The sequence below is a fragment of the Ciconia boyciana genome, chromosome 17 (assembly GCF_034638445.1).
Source record: "Ciconia boyciana chromosome 17, ASM3463844v1, whole genome shotgun sequence".
NCBI lineage: Eukaryota > Metazoa > Chordata > Aves > Ciconiiformes > Ciconiidae > Ciconia > Ciconia boyciana.
In genome coordinates, this window is record NC_132950.1 from 6,051,113 (window position 1) to 6,074,889 (window position 23,777).

At 60.5% G+C, this 23,777-nt stretch overlaps 1 protein-coding gene across 1 annotated transcript in view; it reads right to left on the minus strand.

Moving 5' to 3' along the window:
• TMEM132E (transmembrane protein 132E) overlaps nucleotides 1-21,973 on the minus strand; it is a 28,391-nt gene extending 6,418 nt beyond the window's left edge. Inside the window, exons 1-5 of the mRNA XM_072882139.1 lie at nucleotides 21,860-21,973; nucleotides 7,993-8,890; nucleotides 6,916-7,056; nucleotides 2,981-3,173; nucleotides 2,585-2,728 (exon numbers count right to left, since the gene is read on the minus strand). Of these exons, the coding sequence (XP_072738240.1) occupies nucleotides 2,585-2,728; nucleotides 2,981-3,173; nucleotides 6,916-7,056; nucleotides 7,993-8,890; nucleotides 21,860-21,932 (1,449 nt within the window). The 5' untranslated portion in view covers nucleotides 21,933-21,973. The remainder of the gene's footprint in view (nucleotides 1-2,584; nucleotides 2,729-2,980; nucleotides 3,174-6,915; nucleotides 7,057-7,992; nucleotides 8,891-21,859) is intronic.
• Nucleotides 21,974-23,777: the final 1,804 nt, after the last annotated feature.

Below are 23,777 nucleotides of genomic sequence, written 5' to 3' on the forward strand. Positions count from 1 at the left end.
TTCCTTCAGTACTCTGGGGTGGATCCCACCCGGTCCCATAGACTTGTGTGTGTCTAAGTGGTGTAGCAGGTCACTAACCATTTCCCCTTGGATTATGGGGGCTTCATTCTGCTCCCCGTCCCTGTCTTCCAGCTCAGGGGGCTGGGTACCCCAAGAACAACCGGTCTTACTGTTAAAGACTGAGGCAAAGGCGGCATTAAGTACCTCAGCCTTTTCCTCATCCTTTGTCACTGTGTTTCCCCCTGCATCCAATAAAGGATGGAGATTCTCCTTAGCCCTCCTTTTGTTGCTAATGTATTTATAGAAACATTTTTTATTGTCTTTTATGGCAGTAGCCAGATTAAGTTCTAGTTGGGCTTTGGCTCTTCTAATTTTCTCCCTGCATAACCTCACGACATCCTTGCAGTCCTCCTGAGTTGCCTGCCCCTTCTTCCAAAGGTCATAAACTCTCCTTTTTTTCCTGAGTTCCAGCGAAAGCTCTCTGTTCAGCCAGGCCGGTCTTCCCTGCCGGCTCATCTTTCGGCACATGGGGATGGCCTGCTCCTGAGCCTTTAAGATTTCCTTCTTGAAGAATGTCCAGCCTTCCTGAACTCCTTTGCCCTTCAGGACTGCCTCCCAAGGCACTCTGTCAACCAGTCTCCTAAACAGGCCAAAGTCTGCCCTTCGGAAGTCCAAGGTAGCAGTTCTGCTGACCCCCCTTCCTTACTTCTCCGAGAATCGAAAACTCAGAAACCACCAGAAACACCAGAAACTCGAAACACCAGAAGCTCTGCTGGTGACACCAGGCTCAGAGCCAGGTATTGATCTGCTGGATCTTCCTGTTTCTTCCTTCATCATTCCCTGCAACTGGAAGGACACAGTCGCCCTGTGTCACCGCCGAAGGGGATGAGGGTGACAACTCCCACCTGTGCTCTCCTACCATCTTTCACAGGTGGCCCTGGCACCTTCACAGCCGTGTCTCCACCAGGTCCAGGACATATTCCCTCCACATTACACACGAGAGCAACCACCACCGAGCCACAGGCAGCATGGGGAGAAGCAGCTCCCCAGCCCTCCTTCACGTTACATTATTTACAGTAACAGCGCATCCCACTATGTAAGCTTTGATTTATGTAACAGGTTTATAGCCCTGACATTGTAATCATACTCCCCAATCTCAGCAGGTAACCAAGAGCTCCCTCGGAAACGAAGCTCTGGCACAAACACAAAATAACTCAGCGAGAAATTGCACGGGGCTCCGAGCGGCGAGGGGGATGCGAGCCGGGGCTGGAGGGCTGCTCCATGCATTATTCATCCCGGCTTGTGTGCATCTGTCTGGTCCCCCCAGGTCTGGGGACAGCGTGTAAATAGTAGAACGAGTAGAAAGGCAGCACATTAAACAGTTTAAGTGTCTTGGAGTCCATCCCGAAGTGTATTATTGCTCCAGTGTTTTATCACGCTGTGGAGGACCAGTCTCCATAAATTAGCCCCGGCACTGTAAATCGCACAGATCGGAGTTTTAGTCAAGAACTTGGGTAAACAGTTTGTGACAGCAGCCGTCACCCGCCCACGCACCCACAGACTGCCAGGGAAAGCAAGTCCCAAGGCGGCTGGGGCGCAGGGCAGGGGGGCCGGGGCTCTGCCCGTCACCCCTGGCTCGGCTGGGAGAGCAGCCGGCAGAGAAGGGGCCATGCCAGCCGGCCTGGGGGACCCGGGAGAGCCCAGAGCCCCAGCGTGGCTCCCTGCCTCTTCCCGATGCAGTGGGGACATGGAGAGGGTGGGCTGGCTGGGTGCGTGCAGGGAAGGGGGCAGGTGGTGTTTGGGAGAAGGTAATGATGTCTAGGGGTGGATGGATGGATGGAAATGGTGATAGAATAATACGGGCAGGTGGGTAGATGGATACGTACAGCGACAGAAAAATGTATATGGATGAATGGGTCTGGTGATGGAAAAATCATAGGTGGATTTGGGGACCGACTGCTGCTTCAGCGGCTGGGGTAGATGCATGGGCAATCGCTGCTGCTGCCACAGCGAGCCTTTTGCATTGGCCTTATCAGCATCTCTGCCGTGCAGCCCATCTTGCTTCTCTCCCTCAGCCCCCCTTTTCCCTCCATCATCCCCAACTGCCCAGCTTGTCCCCCCATGCCTCACTGGGGAGCCCCCAGCCCGAGCTCAGCCCAGAGTCCCATCCAAATGGGAGATAAATGTCACCCGGAGGCAGGAGTGAAGCCGCAGATGGAAACGTGCGGCTTACACTGCGAGGTGACAATATTTCACCTTATCAGCACTAAGTGCCGTGATAACACATAGTTATTGCTGCTGCCTGGTGCCAGCCCGCGCAGCACCAGAGCATCCTGCAGCCTCTCTGGGGACAGTGACAAAGTGTCTTGTCCTTCTCCCGACACATCTCAGGGAGAGGTACACGTGGACTGAAGCCACCAAGGGGATGACGCTTGGGATGGGATGGGGTGGGCTTGTGCGGCACATCGGCTCAGCCGCCAGCCCCAGCTCGTCCAGCTCCAGCCCGCGCCGCTATCGGGGTCAGCACCCCTGGGGGAAGCTTGGCCCCTCACTAGGGCCATGAGAGCCCCCTCCCTGCACCCACCTTGATGATGTCCTCGTTGTTGGACTTGCACTCAACCATAGCAGAGACATCCACGATGACACCGCTCAGCTCAATGGCAATGACCTTCACAGGAATGGCCACCGTCCGCCCCGTCAGGATGGCCGTGTTGATGATTTCTGTGTCCTGGGGACAGGGCACAAAGGGGACCGTCATGTTAGAGGACAGCCTGTCCCTGATCCCAGCTGGCCCCTCTCCTGCTCCAGCCCTGGGGCAGAGAAGCACCCATGGGTGGGTGGGTGGGTGGGATGTATGGATATATAGGTGCTACGGGGCAGATGGGCTGGTGGGAGATCCCTCAGGGGGACCCAACCCATCCCCAACATCAAACCAGATAAGCTAAGCAGAGGGCAGGGACACGACTCCAAACCTGCTCACCATGGCCAGGGGCACGATGGCCCGGATGTCCCTCTGGATGACTGTCAGCTCCGTCACCACCTTCTCCAGGTCGGGCGGGGGGTTGCGGCCCCGGTAATCGATGTGCCACATGATGCGGCGTGTCACCGACTGGCTGGTGAAGTTCTCCATCTCGAAATCCAGCTGCATGATCTCGGAGGAGGAGTCCCCATCCCTGGGCAGGGGGACAGGAGGGGGACGCAGTGAGCTGGGTGCCCTGAGTCCCACAGACACCCCAGGATCAGCATCGGACGGTCCCCTCCAGTGATGCAGAGCATCCCCAGCAGGTCCCTTCTCGGGGTCCCCATGCCTGCCACAGGGACCATGCTGTGGGTGCCACCACGATGCTTGTTCCCAAACACAGCAGTCCTGATGCCCCCCTCCACCAGGGCCTGCTCCAATGGGAACCTGCAGATTCCCGTGGGAATCTTCCCAGTGGGAGAAAGAAATGTATTTCACTGCCTCTCCCCAGCGGGAGGAAAACCTCGGTGGCTCAACTGGGCGCTCTCCCAAGGCTGCTGGGTGATTTATTATCACAGGGTGAGTGTATGGCCATGGCCCTGGGGGACGGCGGGTGGCTGCAGGCACTGCCCTCATCTCCCTGGCTCTGTCTTCGCTCCCCGGCTCCATCTTCCCAGCAGTGTGGCTGGATTTACTGCCCCGGGCTGCTCCTGCCTGCACGCTCGTCTCCCGCAGGTCAAACCCCAAGTGTCCCACACGCAGGAGGGCAGCACGCTTGGGGACAGCAAATAAGCCCCTGTACAAGAGCCCAGCTCAAGCCGTTGATTTTACAGCACCTTCCAAGGGGATCACAAGGGGAAACTGAGGCATGGAAGAAAGCGGTTGAACCACAGACAGCAGATGGGACAACACTGGGCTGGGACTCGGGGCAGGGCTGTCCTTCAGCCTGCACGGGCAGCCATGGGGATGCGTGGGGTGGAGGGGCAGGGGGTGGGGAGCTAGACAGGACCAGCAGGGGATAATGACCCCAAGACCATCAGCTCATCAAAACCCCACTCATTTAATGCCGCTGCTGAGGACAGCAGGACCCAGAGCTAACGGACAGGGAGCAAACCCTGGGCTGTCCCTGAGGCTGGACAGGACGGAGAGGCTGAGCGCTGCCAAACCTGGCACATAGTGCCAGTCTAAGGGGACAAGGGGATTCAGCAGCTGGTGTCCCTTGTCCTCTGCATCACAGCTTGGACACGGTCAGACAGCAGCAGCGTAAATCACTCTTACACCGCACCCTATGAGCAAACCTCCCCAGATGTGATCCTGCCCTCCCATCTCTGTGTCCAACCCGCAAATCCCCTGGGGGGACTCAGGGTTCAACCCCCCCCCCCAACTCAAATTTCTCCAACGCTCCCCCAAAATGAAGCATCCCCAGGGGACACCCCAGAGCCCCCACGAACCACAGAGCTGGCAAAAGCCCCCCCAGAGCAGGAGGAGGGAGAGGGGCAAGGAAAGGTGAAATCCCTGCGGAAGGGGAAGCCGGGACCGGCCCTGCTCTCATCATGCCATGTAGCAGCCATCAAGAAGGTTCCGTCGATCTGGGGATGCAGGATACAGTCGGGTTTCTCTCTAATAAATATCTAATGAGTGAAAGGGAGCAGAGAAAGGGGAGAGCAAGAAGCCGGGGCTGCTCCAGGCCACGGCAAGCCCTGCTCCCACGGCAGGCACGATGGGCTTTGCAGTGGAGCTGCCACGCAAGGGCTGGTGGGGTCCTGCTGGGACTTGTGCCCCAAGGCACCTACGGGGGTGCAAGGGCAATCACCAAAGCCCACCCAGTCTGAAGAAGGCGATTTGGCTGCTTACTGCCTCTTCCAACACAGACGTATTAAATACAGCCGGGAAGAGCCAGGTTCAAAGGCAAACCAGAGCTGCGGCTTCATGCCAGAGGAGGTTTGGCACTGGGACTCCTCGCCATGGGGTGCTCCTAGGTGTCCCAGGAGCCCTGCCAGGGGCCAGCCACTATCTTCTGCCCTCCCCGAGCATCGTCTGCTCTCAGTCACGGCAGAGACAACAGCCGGGCTGCCCAGATGGGGGAATTACTTAGGATGCAGCTGCTGAGGTGCAAAACATACAAAATTGGCCATTATCACCCCAAAGCTCAGGGCCCTCGCCCCCTCCCCGCGCAGCCGGCGCTGCCAAAAGCCCCCAGAGCCCCGGCGAAGCAAAATCCTCCGGTTGCACAGCCTGGAGGGCAACACGGCTTTGAGTCATTCATACTTCCCATTCCGTTAATATTTGATGGAGTTGTTTGTCTAAAAGGTGATTGTAATCACTTTAAATTCATCCTCCGTCTCTAACCTTTCCAGGCTGATTTGAAGCAGCAGTGGCAGACGGGGAGAGGGGGAAGGGGGAGAGGCGAGGATCCCGCTGCTGGCAGGTCTGGCAGCCGCGTGCAGGGGTGCTGGGGTGGCCCTACAGAGGACTGGGGGGCTCATGGCCCCGGGGACACTCCGATGTCAGCCACGGGGCTGCAGGCTTGGATGCTGCAGTTTCATTTTGTATCTGGAAGCAATGGTTTGGGGTAAAGTAAAATCCATCCTCTGGGTAAGCCCTTTGGAGGGGTTTTCTGCAGATAGCTTTGGAGGTCACATTCAAAGCAGTCAGAGCTGAGGATCTCCCTTCTGCCAGAGCTCACCCCCAGCTTCACTTAGTTTTGGGGTGGGGGGCAGAGATGTGGGGAGATTTCCACCACAGAGAGCAGGAATGGCTCAAGTGCATCAACTCGCTTTAACCCAGCTCCTGGAGACATTTGTCTCCCTGTCCCCAAAGGCATGGCGACTGAGATGCCATAGCCAGGGAACAATTGCGTTCCAGCCCTTCGATGTCTTTCCTGCTAGTGAACTTGAGCCCGTGCCCATCCCCTGCCCTTGCTCACCACGTCCTGCCCACGTGGACGCAAGGGACAAAGCTGCCCCTCGCACCTGCAGCCTCCATGCGCTTGCAGGCCAGTGCCACATCTCCCCCTCTCCAGGCTGAGCAGCCCCTGGGTTTTCAACTTGGCCTTGGGTGTCCTTGCTCCTTCAGATCGTTCTCATTTCTATCCCCTGGACTCTCCTCAACCGACCCGAGCCTTTCCCGGAGCCCCAGGAAGGGGCATCGTCCTTGTGTCGAGCAGAACTGGTTCTGCCCATCTCAGCTGCTGCCTTGGTTCGTGCTCCCCATCCGACACTGATCCATCACCTTGGGGTCCAGACAGGACCTTGCCCGGGGACTGCTCCTCTTCCTTCCCGGAGGAGACACCAGGATAATCAGCAAAGAGCTGCTGCCTCTCATGGCATTAAAACTTCTTAAAAAATTAAAATACTTCCACCCCAAACCGGGGGAACCTCCATGGCTTCACAATTCAGCTCCAAAATCCACCGCATGTGCCCACCAGCATCCGACACGGGCAGGCGATCCCAGCTCGGCGGCAGGGATGCAGGTGCTAAACGGGACCGATGACTTACGAGCGCATTGCTTGAGCCCCAGCTTGGTCGCCTGTGTTGACCCGGAGCAGATCCCACCTGAACGCACCACCTCACACAGCAGCCTGCCTGACCGCGAACCTGCCCACCTCAGGCCACGAAACCCACCTTCACCTGCCCTCTAGCCAGCTGCATGGTGCCGGCCGAGGTTAAAAACCAAAATTAAGCCCCTTCCCATGTCGATGCAGGACCTACCCTGACCTCAGCTGGGCTGAGGGTTTGACCCCAAAATTGCCCATCCCCCTTCAGTGCCTCCACATCTCACAGTCTGGGCCGTGCACTGCCGTGCCTCAGTTTCCCCTGCCAGCACCCACGTGGCACTGCAGCCGACCAGACACCCAGGGTGGGGACAAAGGGAGAACCGCTTCGGGCCAAACCCCAGCAATTTCCCCACGCCCCCCCCCATAGCTGGGAGAGGGGGGCAGAGGGGGGGTCCCTTACCTGGGCCCGGCACCATCCGCCCTGGCCACGTCAACGGTGGCAGTGGAGTGCTTGCCGCCCGTCAGCAGCTCCGAGCTCACCAGCCACTGCCCACTCCTCGACTTGGTGCTGAGCAGGTTGATGCCTTTCTTGGCCTTCACCCTGCAGAGAGCGACGGTCAGGGCTGGACCCTCACCCCCGGCACCCCTGGACCCCCCCAGGCACCCTGCCGTAGGCGCAGGGGGATTTTTTGCCCCCGATCCCTCCTGGCTGTCAGAAACATCATCCAGGCTGGCAGCAACAGCCGTGGGGCTGAGCCCACCCCAGCCCCTCTTTTTTCATAGGATTTGTCCCCCCCATCACCCCTCCAGCAGGAGTTTGGTCCCCCAGCCCCAGTGCTGCGCCCCAGGACAGTAACGCCCGTGTGGGGCTGGGCGTCCCCGGGGCGAAGGACAGGAGAGCCTGGAGAGCCCTGTTCCCCGTGCCACTGCTGGCCCGGTGGCCACGGGGACACTTGTAAATGCCCTTTCAAGAGATGTGCCCAGGGCTTGTCGCCCCATCCTTAGGGACATGCAGCAAGGGGGGTCCCCCCCACACGCCTCCCCGTAGTGGGGTGCTCAGCACTAGGAGGTAGGTACAGGAGTGGGATGGGGGGGACACGGGGAGCCCCCGCTCGCTCCGGAGCAGCCCTATGGCCATACCACACTTTGTTCCCGATGTGGCTGTGAACAAACCTACATCTGCTGATGGGGCCCTAATCCCAGTGCAACTGGGAGCACTGGGAGGGCGAAGGCAGCAGTTCATAGCGGTGAGGCAGAGGTGGAAACCCTGGATGGACAGTCCTTCCCTTCCCTCCAAGAAGCTCCCACTGCAAGGCCCCAAAACGTTTCAAAACCACGTGCCAGCTGCTCCTCTGGCCTCCCTCACGTTCCCAAAGACCTGCCAGACCCGGTCCAGCCCCCGGCAGGTCCCATAAATGCAGTACGCCCTCCCCATCCTCTCCCTCCTGCCCACGGCTGCCTTCGCACAGCACAGCCGAAACAACCACCCCTTCGAAAGGCGGCTGCTGCCGGAGTGGGGGCAGCCCCAGGACCTCACCTGAGCGTGAAGTGTTCCACCGTGGAGTTGGACATCAGGTAGAGGAGGATGCTCAGCACCTCGCCCGGCTTGAGGGGCTTGTCAGGCAGGCGGATGAAGATGTTGCCGTCCAGCCGATGCTCCTGCATGGGCTGGCCAGGGGGGTGCTGCAGGAGGCTGACGCTGCCGATGCGCAGCAGCGGATGCTGCGTGGGACCCTCGGTCCTGGCCCCCCCAGCCCCACGGCGGGGGACCGTCTCCCCAAGGCACTGGCCGGCCCCGTCAGGGGCATGCAGGGTGTAGTATAGCTCAGCTTGCTGGCTCTCGCCCGGCACCTCCAGGCTCTCGGGGCTCTTCCGCCTGCCCAGCGGCACGGCCGGGGGGCCAAACCAGGCGTGGGGCAGCTCTGCCTGCACCAGGCACGTGGCCAGGCTGCCGCGCAGGCGACACGAGCTCTTGATCTCACGGGCGTCGCGGAAAGCATGGAGCCGCACGCAAGGCAGCCGGTCGGTGACGTCGAAGTCATCCCAATCCCGGCCGGCTACGTAGAAGAGCACTTGGACCACGGGCTGGTTGGCCACCAGCCGGGGCTGGATGATGAAGGCGCGCACCTTCCAGTTGACGGTGAGGCGGTTGGGGACCTCCAGGGTGCTGGAGGGCTGCAGCTGCTCCTTGGGCAGCACCAGCCCCGTGCTGAAGGGCCCCAGGGTGACGTTGAGGACGGGCAGCTCCTTGGTCTGGAAGACAACGAAGGGCTCGGCGCGTTGCAGCGGGGCACTGCCGTTGCCCGCCGGGCCAGCTCCCACCTCCTTGAGGAAGAAGGCTAAGCGGGTGTTGGACAGGCGGTAGCTCACGGGCAACGTGACAGCACCGGGGGGCTCGGCGGGCTCGGGGCTGGGGGCTGGCCCCTTGGCGTGGGCTGCGAAGGGGATGGAGAGTGTGGGTTAGTGCACGGCATCCCCCCCGGAGCATATCCCAAGCCCTGGAGCAGGGAGAGCAGATCCAGGCAGGAGCGGTCCAGCCCCATGGCAAGGAGGAGAGGGTGCTTCAGTCCCCGGACCCCTCGCAAGGGCAGCAAGAGCCTGGCTGGGTTTCCCTCCTTCAAAAAAAATTGTGAAAGACCTCCCCAGGGACCTCAGGCATCACTGTGCTTCCCGGCGGGCGGCTCCAGCCTCACCAAACCTGCCCTCGGCACGGGACAGGGCGTACGGTGAGGAGGGATGCTCAGGGGCTGCCCAAGGCTGGGCCAGGGTGTGTTGAAGCCACATCCAACCTCGGTATTGCCCCCGGGGAGCCCAAAGCACTGGTCAGGTCACCCACCCTGGCACCCACGCCAGGGCACCGGCCGAAACAGCACGGACCCACTGGTAGAAACGGGGCATAACTGGCTACATCCCTGCTTCCAAACGCATGGAGAAAAGGATGCTGAGTTTCTCCAGAGGCTCGTTACCAAAAATTAGGCAGGTCCAGGCTAATTTTTGGCTGGCAGATTCCATCAAGTATCTATGATCAAGGCTTTCCTCCTACTTTTAACTCCCAGATCACACAGGGAAGGTGGCTAAGTCAGCTCCTTCACCCCAGACCCACTCCGTCCCCGCCAGCTGCCTGTGAGGGTGGTGTCACAGCCAGTCTGTCACCCGTCACCCACCCAGGGGTGCCACCCACGGGGTGCTGTCCCTGTGCACCAAAGCTGGCCCAGCCTCAATTTTTCCAGGCACAGACACAGCCCAGTGGAAAAGTGACAAAGATGATGTTGGTGCCACCTTGTGCAAACCACAGCAGCGTCCAGGTCTGACGGCCCTTAGGAAATCCCTTTTGTCCTTCACATTTTGACCATTTTGCCTTAAAAAAAAAAAGAATAAACACCATACAGGCAGAGCAGGCAGCCCCTGCGCAGGCAGCGTACAGTGCCTGCCAGCCACGCACTCCCGGGGGCTGGAGCTGCCCGAGCCCTTCGGAGGGAGCTGGCTACCCTGTTGCCGCGGCCAGCAAGCAGAAAGAAAACCCATGAAAATCTTTCTGCTAAAGCAGATGCTGCAAAAGGCGGTTGGTGCGGAGCCGGGCCAACGGCACGCGCTGTGCCGGCAGCTGCGGGAGCCTGGAAGACATCTCAAGGTCTTTGCATCCGCCAGCGGCTGCCAGCAATTCCCAGGAGGCCTGGGCCCCCCCGCACCCCCCTCGGCTCTCCACCAGCCCCCCGCACCCCCTGTTCCCGCTGCTGATTGCAACCGCTCCCAAGCGGCTCCCGAGCAGGAGAGCCCAAATTACCTGTGTCAAGCGACAGCGAAAGGCGCGGATGTGACGGCTCGGCTCCCGGGAACGGCTCGGCCCCCTCCCTGGCAGGGAGCGTGCCGGGACCCCGGGGCTTTTTCTCCAGCTGGGAGCACGGCCTTGGTTGGACTCCCCAGGGCTGAAGGGGAAGTGGGACCCCAGAGCCCACCCAGGGAACTCTCTGCTGCGGGGCACGGGGGAGTTAAGCAGCTTAGAGGGCTCATAAAGGGATTAGCACTTGATACAGGAGTGGGCAGCATCCTGGGATGAAACTTGTCCCAGAGCCAGGCAGTGAATTCCCCAGGGCCGGGCGGATGCCGGGGACACGCTGCCAGCGTCACCAGCAAGGCCACCATGCCAGCACAGCCATGGCCATAGCTCCGGCACCTGCCAAACTAACCCTGCTCGCCGCCGGCTGCTGAGCCCGTCCCGCTCTCCTGCTCCATTTTCCCACCTCCCAGCCAGAGAGCCAGGAGCTGCAGGAGAGGTGCTGAGCCCCAGAAAGCACCCATGGGTGCCACTCTGCTCAGAAATAACCACCAGCGAGGGGCTTTCTGCTCCTCTGGCTCACGGAGGTCGCTTTCTGCCGTGAAACGTGAAGGTTTGCGTCCTCCCTGCATCCCGGCTGACACAGCCACAGCTGCTCCTGCCATCCCCAGCAATTAGAAAAGGGGATTTTTTCCAAGGCATGAGATGATTTGCAGAAAAGGATCTACCAGCTGGAGCGACATGAGCCTGCCCGCTTGGGTGAGGTACCGGCAGGACCGAAGGAGGCACCGGCAGCCAGGGAAAGAGTCTATGTGTAACTGACTCGTTGCAATAGCATCAGTTTTTACCTCTTAAAAATCTCTGGGGTTTGGGGAAGGATCAGGTCATTTCACGAAGAAAACCCACTCAAAAAACACCTGACTCAACACCCAACACGGCCCTGAGCAAAACCCACCCTTGAGATGGTGCAAAATGCCTGGTGCCACCGCCTGTTGCTTGGGTGGGGGGACAGGAGACCCCTCCGTGCCGCCCTGGTGAGCACCCAGCCCGCGCCCAGTCACCTGCCGGCAAGGGGCACCCGCTGCCACCCGCTGCACTGGGAGGGCAAAAGCAGCCGGTTTTTTGTCTGCAATTTGGCAGCCAGCCCCGGCTGGTGGCAGAGACCCCCAGCCTGAGCCCCCAGCAACCGGCTCCTTCCTTCTTGCCATGGGGATTCTCTGATGGCAGATAAGGGTTGTGTGCCGGGGGAGGGGGCAAGGAAAGCCCCTCTCCTCTCCGCAGCCGGGCAGGGCTCTCAGATGTGCGCTGGGGACCCCGCACGACCCGGATAAGGCATGCGGTGCCAAGCCCTGCTGTGGTGGGGACACCCGGGGTGGCCCCGGCACCGAGCCCAGGCACAGACCTGCACCCCGGCCATGCCAGGTGGGGGAAGGGAGCGGGGACGAGCTGGGATGGAGATTAATGCGACGGTCACGATTAGTTCGGTGCAGGCAGATTGCCGGCACCCAGAGAAGCTATTTCCTTCCACAGACAAAATGCATTTAAATGATGCTATAATCTGTCGCCAGGAGGGGGACGGGACCGGCGCCTCTGTTCCTTGGCCGTAAACTAATCCTGCCGGGGAGAGGGTCTAACCCAGCCGAATCCAGCCCCAGGCGGGTGCCAGGAGGGTGGATCACAGCCCAGCCCAGCCCGAGCCTCCGCACCGTGGAGGGAGAGCGTGGGGAGGGAAGGAGAAGGGAGGAAGGAGATGCATGGATGTGTGGATGCATGGCTGCTGGCTATGCAAAGAAGAAAGGGTGAATAAGGGCAGATGAACCAGCAGAGAGAATGGAGGGTGTATGGACAGATGGATGGATGGAAGGAAGGGGATAGGCAGATCAGAAATGGCTGGACAGCAAGAGAATAGCTCTAGGAAGAGGGAGAAGAGGCAATGGAAGGAGGGAAGGAAGGAGGGAAGGAAGGAGGGAAGGAAGGAGGGAAGGAAGGAGGGAAGGAAGGAGGGAAGGAAGGAGGGAAGGAAGGAGGGAAGGAAGGAGGGAAGGAAGGAGGGAAGGAAGGAGGGAAGGAAGGAAGGACAGCACAACAGCTCAGGAGATGGAAGGAAGATGGACGGAGGGAGAAAGGCTGGATGGAAGGATGGACAGACAAGCAAAACAGCTCAGGAGACTCTGAACCCCACACCACTGTCCCAGGCCCTGCCCTGGTTTCTAGCAGCCCCTGGGAGGGAAGGCGGCTCTTGGGCCCCCACCTCCGGCCGGGTTTGGGGGACAGAAGAGTTAAGCCCTGGCCATCGGCTCTGCTCTGTGGCCCACTGGGGTTAACGGGATTTGCAGCGCCTGACCTGCATTCCTGGGTTTATTAGGATGGTGCAGAGGGGACCATATGGTCCTTCCACCCTCACAGCAGATCTCCGTGCCTGGCCAGGCTCCGACTGAGGGGCTGCCTGGACACCACCCCCCCCGGGCTGAGGAGCCACCCCAGCCCCACAGCAGGACGGGATGGGAGTCCCACGTGTCCCCTCCTTCCCACTCCATGGCAGCCTGCAGGGAGCCGGGGTGACCTGCGACCCACGGCGGGGAGAGGGGGGAAGAGAGGGAGATGGAAACGCACAACTGCCAGCGACCCCCTCACCGAGCCCCCACATCTGCCCAGCCAGATGTGCCCCACGCCAGCCACAGCCAGATGGGCTGAGCCATTCCCCCCGCCGACGAGGGCATGCGGGGACAGCAGCAGCACCCTCCGGCCATGCCTTAAAATCAAGAAGACCCCCCCCATGCCGAGGGGTCTTGCAGCTACAAAAAGCAGCACGGAAAGCCCCTGCCTTTCCCCTGCTCAGTGAGGACCCCACCATGGGGTTTCGGTCACCACTGGCCACCCTCCTGCTCTGTCCCCCCTGCTTGGGGATGCTGGGGTCAGACAGACTGACGGACACATGGGAAAAGAGGCCGATGGGCAGACTGGACGTAGGTATGGCTGGCAGGGGACACTGGCTCCTTCACCTTCCCTTCTTGCCCCGAATCCCCAGCAAACGGGGCACGGGAGGAGCGTGGCTCAGCCCCTCCATCCTGCACCCACTGCAGCCTCACCAGCCCCATCCCTGCTCCCATCCACCGTCCCAAGGCTGAAGACCCTCCTCCTCCTCCTCCTCTTCCCCTTATCTAGCACTGATAGCCAGCGCTGAGCTGCGGCTTAGCCCCAGCTGTCTGCCATAGGGATCACTTTAGCCACGCTCCAGGGGGGATCTTTATCCCAGCTTATCCCGTGGGATGCGGTCGGGGGCTCCCAGCACGTATAGCCCCACTTAGCCGGGGAAGAGCATATAGGAAAAAGCGCTGGAGAAGAAGAGGAGGGAGGGGAGGTTTGAGGTCATGCCAGGAGGGTTAAAACCTCTCATGGTGTTAACAAGCAGCGCTGGGGGCTTGGTGCATCAATGGGCCAAACGCAGCCCTGAGGGAGATGCCGAAATAGCGGTGATGTGAGACACCAGCCCCGGCTGCCCGGTCTCCTGCCACGCCACCGCCACACACCGTGGCTATGGCCCATGCCAGCGCATCGTGGCTGGGCTCCTGTGGTGGTCCCACCTCGGAGCAAGCTAGGGAAGTCATCCATAAAGCAATGACTTGGGCTGTCACGATGATAAAAACCCGCAATAAATACATGGGAAGGGCTGCGGGGAGGGATGGTGGGGGGGGACAGGGAGCTGTGTTACTGTCCATAGCAGAGGGCTTCACGCTGGCTTCACGCCTGGCTCGGGACTCCTGTGGAGGGGTTTCGGCACTTGCCGGTTGCCGGGATTCCTGGCCACAGGATGAAAAGTCAGCAGGATTTCATCAGTGGCCAAAGACCCCAGACACGGGCCCCAGGACCCTGCCAACTGCAGCAGCCCAGGGCACAGCTATCGCCTCTGGCTCTCTGCAAATGCAGGCAGGGGATGCTTCTCCTCCCGGCCACGCAGCAATGTCCTTCCCACGGGGCTGCCAGGACCACTAGTGATGCCAGGACCACTAGTGCTCCCATTCTCCCCGGATCCTGCCCTATATCAGGGTGACAAGGTGACGATCCCACCCCTGAATCAGGAAGGCGAGGGCAGGACATGCCACTGCCTCAGTTTCCCCACATGGGTCAGCACCCAGAAGAGACAATGGGGTGATGGGTCCACCCAAGAAAGCCAAGAGCCAGGGGACCACGGCAAAATCTCGCAGCCCCCGAGGAGGAAGCGCAGCCCGGCTGTTCCCCACCAGGACACCAGCACAGATGTCCCAATTGCTGTTTCATTTCAAGCCAGCATAAAGCCACCCCACTCCCCCGAGCATCCCGCAGATCCTCGGCTGAAGCTTCAGAGCCCCAAAGTCTGGTGGTGCAGGTTTTGCCCCCACAGCCATCAGGGCCAAGTGCAAAGGGGAAACACGAGCAGTAATGGCCCCAAATGCCAGGGATGTCCCACATCTGGATGTCCCAACAGCTGGATGCTCCAGCTAGAGGCGGCCCCCGCTCCCAGGGGAGGGCTGGGCTCACACACCGTCTCCCCACCCATCCCTCTCCTCCCCACCCTGCAGCACCGATCCCCGCCGCGTTCCACTCCCACCCAAGTGAGGTCAGCACCTCCAAACACCCTAAAAACCAACAAAAAGGGGAAATGGAGGCCTCCACCTCCACCCAAGCTCAGTCAGCCCCAACACAAGCCCCGCTCTGCTCCACGCTTCCACGCAGCCAGGGAAAAAAACAGCCAGTAATAAAACACAAGCCAAAATTAGAAAATACAGGCGGGCCCCTTGTGGAAACCTCCGAAATGTTTCCCAGCAGCCGGAGCCTTGAAAATTGTTTTCGGTCACATAAAAGACAACAAGCTCTCCCTTCCCTCCAACGCGCCGAGAGCCTCCATCTCCAGTCCCAGTTAATTGGAACTCAATTAAATGAATAATTGTTACAAATGTAAAATTACCTTCCCTCGGTGCGCGGCAGTGAGACGCCCCAGCTGCGGCCGCAGGGAAGGGAGGGACAGGGGGATGCTCCCAGCCCCCAGCTCTGCCCACGGCGCTGATGGGGCAACAGGGCTGGGAAGCCCCATGGTATCAAGGGCCACAACGCTCAGCCTGGGAGGTTAAACTGGTCCAGTCTTCCCAAAACCAGCCCGGGGTAGGAACTGAGTGGGTGCTGGCCAGAAAGAGTGAATCAAGCCTTCCTGTGAGCAGCAGCGCTGGCTCCAAGTGGATTCTCTAGTGTCTAATACAGGGTTGTGCTTATGCCTGGTGGGCAGTGCTAGATTCTCCTTTCTTTTAGGTCCTTGAGACTTCTTCCCCTCCAAAAGGTCCAGCCTGGCTTCATTGGCAGAAGCAATAAAATAACAAATGTTAGTGGGACTCAGCCCCAGCCCAGCACACAGCCTGTATTTCGGGGCCAGCAGCAGTAAGCAAAAGGGAACCATCCCAGCGCCACACCAGGCCGTGGTGCTGAGCTCTGCATTTCGCCCAGGAAATTATTAAAAGGGAGGAGAAAAAAAGGCAAGGAACCTAAAGGAATAAATAAATATGGCCTAAATGGGATGTGCCGTGCAGAGGCGCAGCCTGCCATAAATTCCTGGAGCCAGCAAGGCTTTTACGCGGCAGCTACTTTAGAGCAATTTCCACAAATCACGGCGAGGGACAGGCCAGGGGACAGGAGGAGAGGGCCTTTACGGAGGAGGAAGAAAAATGAAGAAATGAATTAAAAGAGGGGGAAAAAAAAAAAAAAAGGATGAGGAAGTGCCTGACCATGAATGTCCACAGGGATGCCTGGGGACTCCAAAAGGCAGCGGCAGGGGGGAGAAGCCCCAGGATAAAGCCGGCAGCCCCTGAGCCCCCAGCGTGTGCCGTGGCGAGTCCTGGGCTGGGTTCTCCCCATGCCGGGAGCAGCCTGTGGGCCCAGATGCTTTCCCCAAATAACCCCCCCGGGGAGCCAGAAGTGGGAGGACGGGCAGCAAGGGAGAGCCCTGAAGGGTGGCCTGGGGAAGCAGGGACAGGGACAGCAACTCCCGAGGGAGAAGCCCCTGGCATCACGGTGTTGGGGTGGAGGCGATGCAATGACCCCCCCGAAAGCCACGTGTCCTGCTCAGATCCCCCCTGTCCCCTCTCCATCCCCTCCCACCATGGCCAGGAGCAGGAACATCCTGCCAGCACCCTCCAAATCTGAACACCAAATATGCCCCCTGGGCTGTGCCCCCCCCCGCTGCCACCGCCAGCCCGGGCTGCGCCGAGTGACACGTTTCAGACTGATTAGACGCCGATTAACTTTCCTCCTGGTGACGTGTGTCAGGCTGCGTTTGGAGCTGGATTCAATTCCAGAGGCACCCAGGGAGCGTAAGGAGCCTCAGATAAACCCAGTCCATAGCCGAGGCTGGGGTCCAGCATCAGCCCCAGACCCCACCCGATAGCCCCAAAAGCAGGGTCAGGGACAGGCACTGAGGTGGGAACCTCACCAGCTCAGCACTTTGCCACCCAGCAAAGCAGCCACAGCACCAAACACGCAGGGCTCCCATACATCCCTTTCCTTTTTTTAATTTAGCTGCTACCCAGAGAGGAGCACATCCAGCAGCCGTACTGAGCTGGCAGTGGCAGGTATCGCATTTTCTACTTTATTTATCTTCAAGAGGGAAAACATAGCTTTTCCTTAAAAAAAAAAAAAAATTAAAAATTAATTATTTCTCAACTTTTGCCAGTCCTGGGGAAGAGCCCAGCCCAGCCCAGTCCAGCCCATTTAATCACAGCAAAACCTGCCCCGTTAACTCTTGCAGGGGCCGGGAGGTGACAGTGCCTGTGAGCAGGGGCAAAGCCACCCCAGCAGCATCTGCTTGGGCTTTTAGCAGAGCTATTGAAAAATCAAGGACGGCACATGTTGTCCAAGTGATGGGAAAATGCTCGCCAGCAGGAGACTGTGGCTTCATCAGAAGATTGCGAATTGCCTTGATTACGGTATCCTCCCGAGAGGCAAGACCAGCGAGCAAGGGGCTCAGCACCCAGCCGGCAGCGAGGGACGTGTGCCCAGCAGGGAGAGGCAACAAGTTGGGCAACAGCTTAAGAAAAATGAAGGGACTGGTCCCCAGGAGAGCCACATCCCAAGGAGCAGCCTCTGCATCCCAAACCTGGGGCATTTGGGGAAGAGGTGACAGCCCAAATCCCCCGGCCTGGCTGGTGCCTCCCCCGGGGTGGGGATCGCTGGGCCACCATCAAATGTGGCTGGAGGACCCCATTTCTCCCCATTTTCAGGGAAATGGTGAGCTCCAACCTCCTCTCCCCTTGGCGAGGAGCACCAGGACCTGCCTCCCTTTCCACCATTGAAAAATTTCTCTTCCTGGCGTCACACATGGACAAACTCCCCAGGAGGGACCCCGTCCCCAAAGGCACTGCTGGGGTCCCTGGCCCTGTCACTGCGTGTCCCACCCCAGGAGCAGCCACCTCCCTCCCTTCCCGGGGGCTGCTCGTTAGCAGAGCCGTGTATTTAATAATAAAAGACTGTGATTAGGTTAGTGAGCGTGACCTTTTTCCAGATGGATGGGATGCTCGCATGGCAGCAGCGACAGGCGCCGTGCGGGAGGGGAACACACGGGCAGCTCACAGATTCCTCCACACACCCATCGTAAGGCTATTTTGGCCAGGCAATTGCAGGAGCCGAAAAAAATCAGGTTATGCCGTGTAAGCACCCCTTCCCTCACCCATCATCTCCCCACATCTCCCAGGATGAGGCCACCTCCCTGTTAGAGCTGGAGGCTACGGGAGGCGATGGAGCTGGGATGTGCTGGTGCGACATCGAGGATGCTCTGCAGGAACCTGGCTGGGTTGGTTTTTCTTTTCCTCCTCTTTTTAGGATGCGGAGAAGCTGGATGAGGAGGGACCTCAGCAGCCAGTCATGGTGGGGAGAATTAAATAATAGCACTTTAAAAAAAGAATCAAAATAGCCAGGTTTCTAGAGGGGGGGGGGGGAAATCGCTGAGCAATCCCCAGCCAGGGGGGTTGCTGCCACCCGATGCCCTGTCTCAGTTTCCCCCAGCAATGCAGCAGGGCTAAGCACAGGGCACGGCATCAGACACAGACACATGCCCACACAAAAGGACGGTTCTGGCCAAGGGTATCAAGGCACCTAACGCATCTCGAAATCGCCAGGGCCAAACCCTGCGACTGGTGCTTGCCAAAATCATCGCTCAGAGGATTTTCATCATGCCACCAATAGCATCCCTCGGCCTTTTCTCTTTCCTCAACAACACCAAGAGGAAAAAAGGGGTAGAAGAAAAGGCAGTTTCCCGGCGAAGTGTCCAACTTTGCACCCCCCCACGTCCCAGCACAAGCATCCTGCTGGGATTTAAGGTGTTGGGGTTGGGGGGAGATGGAGTGGGCCCTGGGGTCACGCAAGGACACCCCAGAGCTGAAAGCCTTTTGGCTCCGGGGTGCCCTTGCATGACCCCCTTTTCTGCAGCACCAAAGGTAAAACTTGTGCCAGGTTTAACCCAGCTCAGAGCGTGGATTCTGTCCTCTCACCTGCCTGCCAGGGCAAGGAAAGATCCTATTGCCCCTTCTCTGCTCCTGGCTGGAGCTAAGGATGCTCAGCTGCTCCGACCCCATCGGCATGGCCAGGACAGGGGCTGTTAAACGAGCAAACACTGGGTGTAAGTTCCCGGTTTGGGCGTTAAATGAGCAAACGCCGGGTGTACGTTCCCGGTTCGGGCGTTAAATGGGCAAACGCCGGGTGTACGTTCCCGGTTCGGCGGCGAGTTATTGCACATCTCCACCTGCTGGTCTGAAAATCCCTGAGCCGGGAGATGCTCTGAGCTGAAACGGGGATGAGGGGTGGTCCGTATCCCCCCCAGCAGGGTTGGGGTGCGCTGGCTGCAGCCCCCCACCAGGGACGGAGCCACGGGCCACAGCGTTGTCCTTCACCCCCAGCCCCACGCCTGGGATTTGCCCATGGTGGGAAGAACCGGTGGGAGATTCCGGGGAGAGCGGCACAGCCCCATTCCCACTGGATGGAGGCACCAGGGCTGTAGGATCCAGCGCGGGACCCCAAACCTGCCTTGCACGCCAGGACAGGTGCTGAATAACCCCAGCACCCCTGGACCACTGCCTCTGGGTGAGCGCTGCCTCCGGGAGAGGGGAAACCGAGGCACACTGCAGGGACGAGGCTCAGCAGGCAGCGGAGAGAAGGCGCAGGAGTCCAAGCTCAACCCCACGGACAGCACAAGTTATTTCGCAAACCAGTGGGTAAATCCCCCCCCCATGCCGCATCCCAACAGGTCCTTTGCAGCTTCGCAGCACAACCGCACTGAGCACCGGCACTGGCACCCCCCACAGCACTGCGGCCCCGGGGTCCATCGCTCCCGCGAGCCTTGGGGCCATCCCACCCCGGAGGTACCAAAAAACCCCTTTCTGGAAGCAGCTGATCGGGGGCTGGCAGCCAAGCAGCTCCCAGGGCTGCCGATGCCAGTAGGGGAGCGCAGCAGGGGCGAGGCTGGTGCTGAGGGTTGCTCTTAAATAAAAACCAATGGAAAAGGGAATAAAAAACACTAGGCAGGAGAGCAGGGCACTGCTTTGCCACCAGCTGACCCCCATTGCCAACCTGAACGATTTGTAAGAAAGGCTGCGAGAATTAGGAGCTCTCAGCCTTTTTCCAGCTCCCTCCGAGATCTTTATTTCTCCAGGAAAGGCCGAAGCGGCAGCGAGGGCAGCTGTGCATCCTGAAAAGAGCCTAAAAACTCCTGGCAGAGGCTTCTCTCCCCACCGGCACAGGCATCCTCCTGCAGCAGCGTGGCGAGCCCTGGCCCCGCATCCAGTGCAAGCCACCCTCGCCCGCTTCACGCTGGCATTGCCGCCACGGGGACCCCCCACCCGTTGCATCCCCCAGCCCAGGGGCCAGATGCTGCCCTGGGATAAACCAGAGGCCTGACCCACACGGCTGTTGGAGTCCCAGCAGCAACAGGGGGGCTCGGAAATGCCCGGGTGGGGATGGGGAGCAGGGGGCCACATCCAGCCCCTGCACTGGAGGCAATTCGCGATGGATCACTTCCACAGGGATATTTCCCGTCACCTGCCTGCAAAGCCGACAGCCACCTTCGGCAGCCCACACCCCGTGGGGAAGCGCTGACCCAGACAGCTGAATCTCATCCAGGAAAATTGAGGAGCGGAAGGAGATCACCCTGCCGGATGCCAGACCCTTGCCTGCAAACCCCCTGAGCTGGTGGTCCCAAAGAGGAGAGCTCTGCCAGCAAATCCTGCCCGGGCAGCACCCCAGGAAACACCCAGTTTCAGGGTACAGGGGGGCAGCATCTGCCACGCCAAAGGATGCCAAGTAAAGTTGCGGTGTTCACCAGCCTGGAGCATCTCTGCTCCTGCTTCTCCATTGGGGTCGGAGTTTTTTAAGGGCGGAAACCCCCTGCCAGCTCCCCGCAAAGCTCCCAACGTCCCCCCTCCTCCTTTTTTAGCCACTGTGGGCGAGCAGCTCCCCAAGCTCTGCAAAGAGCCTCGGGGGGCTGCAGATGCCCGAGAAAGCCCTGCCTGAGCCCCAAAAGTGCCTTGGCCATGGGTTGCTGGTGTGAAATGGAGCTGGGCACAGTCCAGAGACCCCTCCAGCTCCTGGAGGGGGTCTCGTTTGAGCTGGGCAGTGCAGTCCCCAGCCCCCAGGACATTGCGAGCCCGCGGCCAGAGCCAGGCTGGCAGGAGGGGTCCAGGTGGCTCCCCCCAAACAGCGAGCAGCCCCCCGCTTTCTGCTCGGCCAAGCCGGCTGCCAGGGAAAACGGCTTTGGCTGGGGCATCTGTGGGGCTTGGTTTTACACAAAAATAATCTGAAAAAGCCATCTACAGAAACCAGCCCCGTGTCCCCTCTTCGGCCTCGCTCGCCAAAAAATGCCCCCAGCAGCAGGTGCCAGCATCCCCAGGGCTGTCACCGGGGCAGGCCGGGATGTCACCGCAGCTTGGCCATGGCACAGCAGTGATTTGGATGCAACTCAGGGCAAGTGAGCGCAGGCAGCTGGGGCCCTCCCTGCCCAGGCCGCAGGCAGGGGCAGCACCACCAGCCCCAAAACCCTTGCCCCAAAACCCATGGGGGGGATCAGAAAGAAACTGAGGGATGGCAGGGGCTACACCCCCATCCCTGCACCCCAAAATGATGCCACCTCGGCAGCACTTGCCCTGTAACTCAGCACAGGCTGGGAAAGTGCCTGGGTGCGGGTCTGGGGGATAAGCGAGTGGATAATAGCGGATAAAGCCCTGATCCCCCTGCTAAAGCAGCTCTGCATTAAGAAGACAAGGGGCAGGGGGAGCTGGGGGGGGGACACCGAAGCCCCCACACCCCATGTCCCCCCCTGTCATCCTGCTCCCTGCCTGGGGAAACTGCAAGCGCTCACAAACACAAGCTGTCATTTTATTAAGCCAGGAATAAACTCTAATCTTTCCCCATTTCGCTGGGGGGGGGGGGGGCCACAGAGGACCAGGGAGGTGGTGGCTGCGGGGGGGGGGGTCCCAGCCGGGTACAGCGGGGCAGGGGCTGCCCCTGGGGGAGCAGATGGGGCTGGAGGGGGGAAATGGGTGCAAACCCCCCCCGTATTGCAGACCCACACACATAACGTATCTATCCCCCCCCACCGCCCGGTGCCAGCAGCACTTACCGGGCAGCAGCAGGGAGCAGAGGCAGCAGAGCAGGGCGGCCGGCCCGGGGTGCATCTTCTCCGGAGAGGCCATTGCAAGGTGGGGGGCAGCCGGAAAGCCGGGGGGCCGGGCGGGCCCCGAGCCACCCCCCCAAAAAAAATAAAAATAATAATAATAAAAGGAATCCAAACCAAGCACCAAAAAAACCGCAGAAATCCCCTAAATCCAACCACGTGCGAGCCGGGAGCAGCAGCCAAAGGCGGAATTTGAGGGGGGTGGGGGGGCCGGCTCAGGTTAGGGGGGGCTCGGCTTTGCCCCCCCAGCTCAGCGAGCACAGCACCCCATCTCCGGCCCCCCACCCCTCCCCGCACCCCAAACCTGCCGCACCCCCCCCCCACCCAGTGCCTGCAGGGCGACCGGGGGAGCGCCCAGCCGGCGGGGGCGGGTCCCCCTCCTCTTCCTCCTCCTCCTCTTCCTCCTCAGGAGCCGGGGGAGAAGAGCACGTGTAACCCCCTCCCGGGAAAAAAAAAAAAAAAAAAAAAAAGAAAGAAAAGAAAAGCTGTGCTGATGAAGGATGATGCTGCAGGGCTAGCAGGTCGCCAGCCGCCCCATGCACAAGAAAATAAGATCTCCAAGCGCGGTTCTTCAAAAAACAGCAAAAAAGCTGAATTAAAGCGCTCCCCCAGGAAAAAAAAAACCACCGGTAACAAATAACCACAGCCCAAAGCAGGCGGGTGAATAATTAATCCCAGGCAGATGCAATTAATCAGCGGCAGGAGCAGCTCGGCGGCGGAGTCCCCGCATCCGAAGGCAAAGTTTGGGGGAGCGGGGCAGGGGGGGGCTCACCCGCTGCCCCCCTGTGGGGGCTGCAAGCGGGGGGACCCGGCCATGAGCATGCAAAGGAGGGGGGTCCCCGCCTCCTCTGCCCCCCCCCGGCTTAAAAAGGGGGGGGCACCCCCTCCTGCTTGCAAATAAAATTAAAGAGGGGGTGCAGGAGCCTTGGGCAAAGCGGCAAGTTTGAGGGGTTCTGCCCCCTGCCCCCACCCTCCGGGACCCCCCCCCCGCCGCCTGCCGCCGGGGCCGGCCGTGCCGTGCCCGCTGCCGGGGGGGCCCCGCCGCTGGGCGCTCCCGTGGCCGCTCGCCCGGCCGGAGCCGCATCGGGCTCCGGTAGGTGCCAGCGACGGGAGGGCGGCAGGGGGAGGTGCCTTCCTCCTCCTCCTCCTCCTCCTCCCCCCCCTCCTCCCCCTCCTCTTCGGGCGAGGAGGTGGAAGCCGAACGGAGCCCCGCTCCCCGCCGGTGCAGTGCGATGCGATGCGATGCGATGCGATGCCAGGTGATGCAATGCGATGCAGCCCCCGACCCCCCCCAAGCAGGTTCCCAGCCGACCCCCCCACCCCAGTACCCCGGGGTGCGGCGGGGGGGGCAGCACGGCCGGCCCTGCCCTCCCCTGCATGCCGTGCACCGCCACCGCTGCGATGCAAGGGGATAATAATAAAAAATGGGGTTTGGGGGGCCCCCCCAGGGCGGGGGAGCAGAGAGGTGCGGAGCACCGGGGGGCACATGCCTCGTCACCCCCGGAGAGAGAGGGCCAGCTGGGTTTGGTCGCTTCTCTCCACCCTGGGGGGTTTGGGCCCCTTTGCCATCCCCGCTGTGACCGGGGTGTCCCCTGCCTCTCCGGCCCCCTCTGCCAGTGCCACCCAAGGGGGATCAGCCTTGTCACCCCGCTTCGTGCAGCACTGTGCACGCAGGCAGGGCCTGGCTGCAGCCCCCGCACATGGCCGCAGGTGGCTGGGGACCCCCTGTGCCCCCCCGGGGATGGGGGATCAACCACCGTCTCGCCCCAGTCCCTCGTGGGCTGCCTGGTCCCCTCCCCACCACACACCCAGGGACCCTCTCATGCAGGGCCCAGAGATGCTCACAGCATGGCTGGGGAGGGAT